The sequence below is a fragment of the Pelodiscus sinensis genome, chromosome 8 (genome assembly GCF_049634645.1).
Source record: "Pelodiscus sinensis isolate JC-2024 chromosome 8, ASM4963464v1, whole genome shotgun sequence".
Lineage (NCBI taxonomy): Eukaryota > Metazoa > Chordata > Testudines > Trionychidae > Pelodiscus > Pelodiscus sinensis.
In genome coordinates this window covers 53151816-53163869 of record NC_134718.1, presented here as the reverse complement: position 1 = coordinate 53163869, position 12054 = coordinate 53151816, and the positions used below count along the sequence as shown (strand labels likewise).

Below are 12054 nucleotides of genomic sequence, written 5' to 3'. Positions count from 1 at the left end.
TAAAAAACAGAAAAGCATTCTGTGAGATAAAGACAAAATAAATTAATATTGGCCCAACCAAAGCTCATGTCAGTTAACTGAAATGCCAATGTGATATCTAGAAAGTAACACTAATCCTTTTTGACTTGTGTTTACAAAGCAAAGATTAATAGTTCAATAGCTTTGTATCAATATACAATGTAACAAGCACGGGCCCCAAAAGCATCCTCTAACTTACATAATCAACACTACAAAGACATTAAATTCTAATTAAGTTAAAAGGATTTTTCTTTAAAAAAGACCAAAACTAAACATTTAATTAAGCAGTCAACTGATCTATTTTCCTGATTAGCTAAGCCAAAGTCATCACCAAAAACATGGAAAGTAAATAATAAAAAGAAATGTCACCACTTCTAGAGTATATTTTTTCCATGATGGCAGAAAATATTAATGACATACAACTTCCTGTTCCATCTAGATTTAGTTTTCTCATTTTAATTCCTTATTTTTAATTTGATGTATAAGCAAAAAGAAATGGCTGATCAATAAGTGCATAATGGAAAACATTAATTCAGGATATTATTATAATTTATCTCTTACTTGAGATATTGTTATAAATAATTTGATATATTGATTGTTCCTCTTAATCCCCAAAGTGACAAGTCCGAATTTGATTATGTTCGTATCCACAACAGAAGTCCCTACTGATTGAAATTTTCTGTATTGCTGTGATACACTCAGGATTGCATTTCTTGGAATTACACTGAGGGTGCATCTACACAGCAGGGCCTAACTCAAAATTAGCTACGCAAATTGAGCTATGTCAATGGTGTAGCCTACTTCGAAATACCTTATTTTGAAACTGGGAACATCTAAACTGCACTTATTTTGAAATAGAGCATTCTTTCTCTGACTTCTCTTACTCCTCGTACAATTAGGGTTACAGGAGTCGGAGTAAGAAGTCCTCCAGCTTGACAGTATTTCAACATTATTCCAAAATAACTGCCTGCTATATAGACGCGGACTATGTTATTTCAAAATAATGCTGCAGTGTAGTCATGCCCTGAGAGTCCTGAAATTCTATATTAATCTAAAATGTTGCCTGTGATCTAAAAAGAAGCTGCCCTCAGCCCAGAAATTTTTCTCAAATTGCTATAAAGGGTGAAGATCCTGCTGTCTGGCTGGTGGCTTCCAGAGGATGCTGTTGGATGTAATTCCCCTTGTTCTCACCAGAAGGTACTGTTCCTTATCTGGCTGCCTACATCAGCACCAGCTCCCTCCTTGCTGGCTCAAGCAGAGTGAACAATAAGAGCTGGGATATATTTTACCAGAAGACCACTGTCTGTCCAAACCATGGAGAACACATGTAGGGGAAGACAAGGTACTTACATAACTTTTTAGGGAGAAGGGCAGTGAAATTAAGCTTATCAGGGAGTGGCCAGTGCTTTTAATACACACACCCAGATGGGGGCAAGTTATCCCCCTAAAAGTAAAATAAGAAGCACTAAAACAAAACAAAACAAAAAAGATTTGATTTGAAACAAAGGGCCAGTTTGCCCTCCATGCTTTTCATTACTTATGAACCTGCAAAGTAGGTAATCCTCTATTTTTTTCCAGGGCTGCTGTTGTAGTCACTGCAACAGTACAGTCATTTATTTGGATCAGATAAAGACTTCCACTTCCATAATACAGAACTGTCTTGGAGCAATCAACAGAGCTCTTAAAGGTCATTTTTCTTTAGCACAATTCATGTCTTTTCTTATTATCGGATTTCCTAAAAATGTAACAATTCCATTCACTGGAAAGTAATCCTTGGTATTACATTTTTTTTCTGAGAATGTGTGTGTTGGGGGGAGGAGGGGGAGAGGGGGAAATCAAGAGATTACATAGCTCAGACATCTGTTCTCTCTTCTTTCAAATCCTCCTCAAAATATACCTTTTCTGCAAAACCCCTAAATACTAACCTTTATCCCAAAATTACACAGTTACCCACATTAAAAAAAATCAGAGAAAACCTTCTGTTTTATATGATCTTTATGACAGGGATTGTGAATTGTTCTTTTATGCCTCTGCAGTCTTGCCTTTATGTCAAGACTATATTTTTCATTTGCGTAATTTTTTCATTTAAGTTAGCAGTTTTCATTCTTGATTATTAAGATGATCCAATTTTGCTTATTCATTTTTTTAAAAGAAATCATGCAACCTCTCCATTAATAAAAAAATTTGGCTGTACTAATTCTACTTTTTCATTTAAATATACAAATCTCTATTATACATAAAGACTGTAATAATAACAACCCTCTCCCCATAACAAATGTTATGTCCAATGGCCAAAACATAATCCTATCTAGGTTCTGACCTGATCCATCATTATAGTTAGTATCTGAGCACTTTGCTGACTACGTGTATCTTCTAGCTGAATGATGAAATAGGGTCAAGTAATAAAGTATTGAAGACAGCAGCTATAGTAATTCACCTAACAGCTAGAATAACTGCTTTGATCACCATCTGCATTTTTGCATGTGGCTTCTGGTGGACAATTTTCATTTTATTGGTTAGATAAAATGGCTTTTCAAATACTTGGGTCACTCTATTCTATTGACGGACACTGCCTACGTCCTTAAAACGAAACTTTTCTTTTTTACCCTATTTGTTTGCAGCAGAAAGCATTCAACTGTAGAATTGCCTTTTATAGGCCAGATATCTCCCTAAACCTGCACTTTCTCTGTCTCTTTGAGACCGTGTAATGCAGTTTCCTTAATATTCTGATACCTGCAAGGAGAGACTAACTCAGTATTCAATGGATTTAGGGAACAGATCAACCTTATTTGGTTTGGGGTTAAGTCTAATCCTGAAGCAAGGAAAGTCAGTGACAAGGGACACAGAATATCAGTTGCATCAAGATACAAAAACAGGCTATAGGCTGCAGCTCTGGCTTTCATTACATTACAAATATCATGGCTAACTGAACTAATAAATGCCACTTTGTCTGAACCATAATATATGTATTTTATTATTAAAATGTACAGTTTATTCCATATAAACTACTATACTGTTTGGATACTGTATAGCACAAACCTTTTTACGTTTTGGTGACATCTGAAGCATTCCAATAAATGGAGTTTCAGGATTCTACTGAAAACCTCTACATGCACTATATTCAGATTGTCTATGGTAGGCTTTGAAGCAAGTTTAAAATAAATTTCCCTTAATTGAAAGATTTCTGCATACTTACTTGCACAAATGTATCTGGCTAGTTTTTCAGCATTTCCACACTTTTCTCCTTGTGGAATAAGGCCAATTTCTTCCACTATATGAAAAGTAATAACAACATATACTGTTTCACAGAATGTGACAATCTGAATTTATTTTCAGAAACACGTGAATAGAAAAAGAAGATCCAACTTAATCAATCTTTTATGAACTTTCTTTAGATTTAATTGAATCATTTTTTAAAGTAAGGTACCAGCTAAGAATAGTAATAGAAATGTAGCCGTGTTAGTCTGGTGTAACTGAAGCAAAATACAGGACTATGTAGCACTTTAAAGACTAACAAGATGGTTTATTAGATGATGAGCTTTCGTGGGCCAGACCCACTTCCTCAGATCAAGTAGTGGAAGAAAATAGTCACAACCATATATACCAAAGGATACAATTTAAAAAAATGAACACATATGAAAAGGACAAATCAAATTTCAGAACAGAAGGGGGATGGGTGGGGGAGAAGGTGAATGTCTGTGGGCTAATGATATTAGAGGTGATAATTGGGGAAGCTATCTTTGTAATGGGTAAGATAACTAGATCCTTTGTTTAAACTCAGATGTAGAGTGTCGAATTTTAGCATGAATGACAGTTCAGAGGATTCCCTTTCAAGTGCAGATTTGAAAGGTGTTTGTAGTAGGATGCAGGTAGTTAAGTCGTTGAGACAGTGTCCTTTCTAGTTGAAATGGCAAGAAACTGTTTTTTCTTTGTGATCCTGTCTGATATCTGTTTTGTGGGCATTGATCCTTTGGCGAAGTGTCTGAGACGTCTGTCCAATGTACATAGCAGACGGACACTTTCGGCACATGATAGCATAAATTATATTTCTGGATGCGCAGGAATATGTGTTCTTGATCTTATAACTTATCAACTTGATAAGTTATCAACTTGATAAGTTATAAGATCAAGAACACATATTCCTGCGCATCCAGAAATATAATTTATGCTATCATGTGCCGAAAGTGTCCGTCTGCTATGTACATTGGACAGACGTCTCAGACACTTCGCCAAAGGATCAATGCCCACAAAACAGATATCAGACAGGATCACAAAGAAAAAACAGTTTCTTGCCATTTCAACTAGAAAGGACACTGTCTCAACGACTTAACTACCTGCATCCTACTACAAACACCTTTCAAATCTGCACTTGAAAGGGAATCCTCTGAACTGTCATTCATGCTAAAATTCGACACTCTACATCTGAGTTTAAACAAAGGATCTAGTTATCTTACCCATTACAAAGATAGCTTCCCCAATTATCACCTCTAATATCATTAGCCCACAGACATTCACCTTCTCCCCCACCCATCCCCCTTCTGTTCTGAAATTTGATTTGTCCTTTTCATATGTGTTCATTTTTTTAAATTGTATCCTTTGTATATATGGTTGTGACTATTTTCTTCCACTACTTGATCTGAGGAAGTGGGTCTGGCCCACGAAAGCTCATCATCTAATAAACCATCTTGTTAGTCCTGTATTTTGTACCAGCTAAGGATTTGATCTTTGATCATACCAAGGGAACTATATTAGGAGAGCAACATGGGGCATTATGGAGTATCTAAATTTCATCATGGAACCTGTTGCTGGAGCATCATGGGCCCCAAATTTACAGGAGGGTAAAGGTGCTACTGCTGGCTTCCTGCACAAAGCAGGATATACTCCCTGTGACTGCACTTGCATTTCTGCTGAGGATATGGATGGAGCTTATTAGTGTGCATCTCCCCTCTGTGATGAAGGACAAAAGCTGAAAATCCAAGAGAACAATGTCTCTTATTTACCATAAGGCATAGATAGTGGAAATCCCAAGAAGTTAATTAAACAGGGTCAGATGCAATTGACTCAGGCCTCCTTTCAATCCATATTATTTTCTTTATCTTGACGGGTATTGTTAATTGTGACCTTCTATTTGAAGTTAAATAAATCTCATTTATACTTCTAGCCATTAATTCCAAAATATGTCCATGCTAAGCAACCATTCAGCAACTGTATCAGTCTTTACTTAATACATATACTCTAAATATCACCAAACATGTTAGGTCTCTTGAACAAAAGCAAAACATCTGACACAAAGCTAACTGATCTATTGTCTCCTTGAGGCTCTCATGCAGCTTCATAGTCATGGTGAGATTTATCAATTCATACTGAGGGAAATAAAACCCATATCTAGCTCTGGTCTTGCTTGTCCTCACTAGCATGTAATTAGAAGATATTTTTGCAGGGAACTGAACAATTGCTCAGGCTATGTACTTAAGCCAAATAATGGTGGAATAGGCAATGAGACAGGTACGAGCAATCACATCACATAGCTACTGACACCTGCTAAAGAAGAACACCATGTGACTTGTAACAGAACAGATGCCATATAAATTTCTCTTCTAATTCAAACAGTATAATGTAATCTAGCATGCTGTAGTTTACAAACAGATAGAGTTTAAATGAAATTAACATATCATTAAAAATGTGCCAAGTTAATAGGAGGGAAAACCTCCAGTTGTGTACACTTTAAATAACACAGTATTGATTTATCCAGCAATCTCCTAGCAAAATGGCAAATGTTCTGCACTATCTGATTTAGATTTTGGTTGCTCATAAAACTAAAAATAACACCGATAACTGCTAACAGTAGCAGAAAAAAATGAGAATTAAATTGTGCTCTTGTCTCTTTACAGCCTCTCTTATATCTTGTTTACCTCTGTGATGTAGAAATTAACAAAACTAGCACGGGACATGTAGGTCAGACTTAAACATGAACACAGATTTAAAGACGTGAAGAGTTATAAGAGTGTATATGATTTCTTTAACTCTTTGATGGTGGATCACAGCACAGAAACAACAGGTTAAATCCTGCCACCTTGAAGTCAATGGGAATTTTGCCATTGACTCAATTATACCATCATTTCATCCATAATATAAAGAAACAGAAAAGATATATAAATTCAGTAACTGTTTTTTTTCTTTTCTTTGACTAACCTTTTAAATCACAAGGAACATAATTACAATTGCATTATAATAGGGAAAAGAATGTCCATCTTGATGCTAGCTCCACAGCTGGTGTTGCTTTGTGTATAAAGCTAACTTTTTAGAAATGTTCACTTATTAATTAAAAGGAGCTTTTTATATTTTTCTTCTGGGCAATCTTGAACTGAAATTAAGGCTTCAAGAATTGTACTGAAGAGGCTGTTTTGTATAAAGGTTTATTGTTTAGTCTGCTTACCTAGAGAAGCCGTAGCTTTTCCTACGACATATGTTGATTTTGTGTTCCATTTTTCTTTGAAAGAATTTCTCCAGGCTGTAAAACATTACATTATGTGTAAGCATTTGGCAATAAAGCATAAATAGCAGAGTATTTGGACTTCTGCCCAAAAGACTGCTTATTTATCTTGAGAAATATGTAAGTTTACCAAAATAATAATGAATACTACACTATAAAAAGTCAGCAATTCTACATGCACAAAATAAAGATTTTAAATTAGTTATACTGTTCCATATAAAATTGTCTATAAAATGCTTCAAAAAGCTTTGGTTGAACAAATACTGTTTTCAATTACTTGGCTAAGTAGTATTTTTAATGCATACTTGCACAGTACCAGATAATCTGTAACTGGTAATGCTCATTTATATTTTGACATTAATTAGGAATAAAATCACATTTGAATGTGCAGAAGAAAAAGAATTCCAAAGCAAAAAGTGTATAATAAATTAATATGATAATTTCGTATTATGGAATATCCCTATTGCATCTAAATTCAGTCTTAAAACTGAAAGCTTAGCCAGAGAATAAATGCAAGATTTCTGTCAACAAATCAAAGAATGGTAAATAAATCCTATATTCATGCACTGGAATACTTTCATATACAGCTATGTTATTTTATAAAAATAATAAAACAAACGCAACTGTGATGTGAATAAAAAAGAAACAACAAATCTATCAATATGGGGAAAATATTATACCAGAGAAGCAGACACAAAAATGAAATGGCAGGGAAATAGTTTTTCTTACTGAAAGTATTTGCTAAATTATAGCTTCACACTGAACAATGTTTTTCAGCTCCAGCCTCCTCCTTCCAATTCCTGAGAAAGTGACAGAGCAAAGATGGATCTGATAGGTCTCCTATTATAATACCTTATATAAAACAATAGTCGAGACTCACATTAATATATATACTGAGTTCATTTCTGCCCTTCAGTTTTTTTGAAATGCTTAATAGAAATAGAAAGGTCCTGAGAGGCATGAAAAAAGAATAGAAAGAAGAATGACCAAAGCCCACAGGTAAGTGAAAAACATGGAGACCTGGGAGATGGGTCAGAAATGAGAGAGCGCATGGGCTATAACAGCAGACAAGGCATAAATGGGGGGCAAAATCAAATCCGTATCTTAGATGCCTATATACAAATGCAAGAAGTTTGTAAATAAAATAAGGAAGAATTTGAAGTGCTAATAAACGCACAAAACTATGACATAGTTGGTATCACAGAGACTTGGTGGGATAATACACGTGATTGGAATATTGGTATAGCAGGGTACAGTTTGCTCAGAAGAAGAGGCAGGGGAAAAAAAGGAGGAGGTGTTGCCTTATATATTAAAAGTGCATACACTTGGACTGAAGTTAAAATGGACATAGGAGACACACCTGCTGAGTGTCTCTGGGTTAAGTTAAAAGGGGTAAAAAACAAGACTGACGTCATGCTAGGGGTGTACTACAGACTTGGGTGAACGTGATCATGAATTCATAGAGTTCATGATTCTAAGGAATGGTAGAAGGGAGAACAGCAAAATACAGACAGTGGATTTCAGGAAAGCAGATTTTGGTAAGCCCAGAGAGCTGGTAGGAAAGGACCCCAGGGAAGCAAGACTAAGGCTGCGTCGAAACTATACCCCACTGTTGGCAGAGGGATGTAAATTAGATGTATCAAAAGTGCAAATGAAGCGGGATTTAAATATTCCGTGCTTCATTTGCATAATAGTGGCTGCCGCTTTTTTTCGAAATGGGGCTTTTCGGAAGAAACCCGCCCTCCCCGTGGCAGATTAGATGGGCCATTTTCAACAGAAATACCCTGTTTCGAAAGATCCTGTACTCCTCATTCCTTTCAAAAAGGAATCTCATAAAAAGTGGAAACTAGATGAAATTACAAACAACACAAGAATGCAGGGGCAAGATTAGAAAAGCAAAGGCACAAAAACAAGTTTAATCAAGTTAGTGGTAACAAGACAACATTCTACAAATATATTAGAACCAAGAAGACGACCAAGGACAATGTAGGCCAATTGCTCAGTGAAGAGGGACACACAATAACAGGAAAATTGGAAATGGCAGAGATGTTTGTTTAATGACTCCTTTGTTTTGGTTTTTACCAAGAAGTTTGATGCTGACAGGATGCCTAACATAGTGAATACTAGTGGAAATGGGGTAGGTTTAGAAGTTAAAATAGGAAAAGAACAAATTAGAAATTTCTTAGAAAAGTTAGATGTCTCCAAGTCACCAGGCCCTGATGAAATGCATCCGAGAATACTCAAGGAGCTGATAGAGGAGGTATCTGAGCTTTTAGCTATCATCTTTTAAAAGTCATAGAAGTTGAGGAGATTGAAGAACACTGAAAAAGGGCAAATATAGCGCCCATCTATAAAAAGGGAAATAAGAACAACCCAGGAAACTACAGACCAGCCAGTTTAACATCTGCGCCAGGGAAGATAAGGGAGCAAGGAATTAAGGAATTCATCTGCAAACATCTGGAAGATAATAAGGTGATAGGTAATAGCCAGCATGTATGTGTAAAGAACAAATCATGTCAAACCAATCTGACAGCTTTCTTTGATACGATATCAATCCTTGTGGATAAGGGAGAAGTGGTGGACGTGGTATACCTACACTTTAGTAAGGCTTATATGGTCTCACATGATCTTATCAATAAACTACATAAATATAATTTAGATGGGGCTACTATAAGTTGGCTGCATAACATTTCTGAGAGAGTAGTTATTAATGTTAATTCACAGTCATTCTAGAAGGGAATAACAAGTGGGGTTTTGCAGGGGTCTCTTATGGAACCAGTTCTGTTAAATATCTTCATCAACAATATTATGATGGCATAGAGTACTCTTACTATGTTTCCAGATGATACCAAGCTTTGGAGAATAGTAAGGTCATAATTCAAAATGATCTGGACAAACTAGAGAAATGGTCAAAGGTAAATAGAATAAAGTTTAATAAGGACAAATGCAAAGTACCCCACCTAGGAAAGAACAATCAGTTTCATACATACAGAATGGGAAGTGACTGTCTAGGAAGGAGTACTGCAAAAGGATCTAGGGAGTCATACTGGACCACAGGCTAAATATGAGTCAACAGTGTGACACTTGCAAAAAAAACCAAACATGATTCTGGGAAGAATTAACAGGAGTGTTGTGAGCAAGACACAAGAAGTCATTCTTCTGCTCTACTCAGCACTGATTAGGCTTCAGTTGAAGTATTGTGTCCAGTTCTTGGTGCCACATTTCAAGAAAGTCCAGAGAAGAGCAACAAAAATGATTTAACGTCTAGAAAACATGACCTATGAGGCAAGGCTGAATGAATTGGGCTTGTTTCATTTTGAAAAAAGAAGACTGAGAGGGGATATGATAGTGGTTTTCAAGTATCTAAAAGTGTCTTACAAGGAGGAGGGAAAAAAATTGTTCTCCTTGGCCTTTGATGATAGGACAAGAAGCAACGGGCTTAAATTTCAGCAAAGGAGATTTGAGTTTGATATTAGGAAAAAATTCCTAACTGTCAGGGTGGTTAAACACTGAAGCTACGTCTACACTGGCATGAATTTCCGGAAATGCTTAAAACGGAATACTATTCCATTTTCAGCTTTTCCGGAAAAGGAGCGTTTACATTGGCCGCGGAGTTTCTGTGATAACGATGTGCTTTTCCGGAAAAGCGCGTCTACATTGGCGGCGCGCTTTTCCGGAAAAGCAAAAACCCAGAACCATTTTGAAAAGGGCAAAGGCCACCAGACCTTTCCGGGGGCGGGGCCGGAGCTCCGTCCAGACGCGTGGTTAAATGGGTCTCGCCGGGCAGCCGTTGGTCTTGTGCTCCCATGCCTTGGGACCTCTGCCAGGGATTGGCACCCTTCACAGGGTCGGTGGTTGCCCTGCGAGTTTTGGGGACACCACCCTTTGGCCCCCAACTGCTTTTCCCAGCGTCTTCTTTTGTCTGCCCTGCTCTATCTGCCATGGAGCCGTGGGTGGCCATGTACCTGCTCGGGCCCCTGTTGGACCTGTACAGGTGCCTGGAGCTCGTGCTGCAGGCTGGTGCCCTGGCGTTCATATACCAGGAGGCAGAGATCGCCTTGGACTCCCTCACCAGGGAGGTCCTGGCAACCGCGTGGCATCAGCACCCGACCATAGACCGGCCCATCTGGACTTTGGAGACGAGCACCGACTGGTGGGACTGTGTGGTCCTCGGACAATGGGACGACCACCAGTGGATCCGGAATTTTTGGATGAGGAAGCGGACCTTCATGACGCTGTGCACCTGGCTCACCCCCGCACTGCAGAGAACCGCCACCCGGCTGCGGGCACCCATCCCTGTCAACAAGAGGGTTGCCATCGCGCTGTGGAAGCTGGCCACACCGGACAGCTACCGCTCGGTGGCACACCAGTTCGGGGTGGGAAGATCCACCGTTGGAGTGATTGTCATCCAGGTAAGTCCCAGGGGGAGTGGGATGGGGGGGGGGGTGCTCCACTCCAGGCCCAGGGACACCCAAGACTCCAGGCTGGGTCGCCCAGGGGTTTCGGCCGTCCCTCCCTTGCACAGGCCCGCTGGTGGGGGGGGGGGCTTAGGGGGCTCTGGGGTGTGTGTCTGTGTGTGTGTGTGTGTGTGTGTGAGGACAGAGGGAATCAAGGGGGGGGACCCAAGGGAGCGCACACTCACCCCTGGCTGTATGTAATGTGTTCCCTTGTGTTTCTCTGCACCCTTCTGCAGGTTGTCCACACCATCAATGATGTCCTGCTCCCGAGAATCATCTGCCTGCGCGACGTCAATGAGACCATGGCCGGCTTCACTGCCCTCGGGTTCCCCAACTGCGGGGGAGCCCTGGACGCTACCCACATTGCCATCCGGGCCCCGCAGCATCGAGCAGCCCACTTTATGAACCGAAAGGGGTACTGCTCCATCGTCCTGCAGGCCCTCGTGGATCACCGGGGCCGCTTCTTGGACATCTACGGCGGCTGGTCCAGCCGGGCACACGACGCCCACATCCTCCGGAACTCAGGACTATTTCAGAGGTTGGAGGCGGGCACCTACTTCCCCCGGCGGGACTTGACTATCGGGGATGTGCCAATGCCCATCTGCATCGTCGGGGACGCGGCCTACCCCCTGATGCCCTGGCTCATGCGGCCCTACACGGGGCAGCCGGACCAGAACCAGGCCCGGTTCAACGACCGCCTCAACCGGGCCCGAAACCCAGTGGAGCTGGCGTTTGGACGCTTAAAAGCCCGCTTCCGTTGTTTGCTCACCCGTCTTGACATGGGTGAGCAGAATGCAACAGAGGTGCTGGCCGCGTGCTGCGTGCTCCACAATATTGTGGAGCGCAGTGGGGAGGCCTTCCTCCCTGCATGGGTGGCAGCTGAGGCACAGACCTTGGACCAGCCCGACACAGCTGCCATCCGCCAGGTGCGCCAGGAGGCGGTGCGCATTAGAAAGGCCCTGGTGGACATGTTTGCCCAAGCCCCGTAGCAGGGACGCTTGGGTCACCCCAGACTACTCCATCCCAGCTCCTACCCTTCCCCACCTCCTTCCCTTACCTCCCCCCCCCCCAATAGTATAGTAAAGC

General features: G+C 40.2%; 1 protein-coding gene across 3 annotated transcripts in view; it reads right to left on the bottom strand.

The window, feature by feature from the left end:
* Positions 1-12054, bottom strand: part of UROS (uroporphyrinogen III synthase) — a 46764-nt gene that overhangs the window by 16934 nt on the left and 17776 nt on the right. For all 3 annotated transcript variants that reach the window (XM_075935289.1, XM_075935291.1, XM_075935290.1), the window contains exons 5-6: positions 6455-6529; positions 3215-3289 (exon numbers count right to left, since the gene is read on the bottom strand). In XM_075935289.1, the coding sequence (XP_075791404.1) occupies positions 3215-3289; positions 6455-6529 (150 nt within the window). The remainder of the gene's footprint in view (positions 1-3214; positions 3290-6454; positions 6530-12054) is intronic.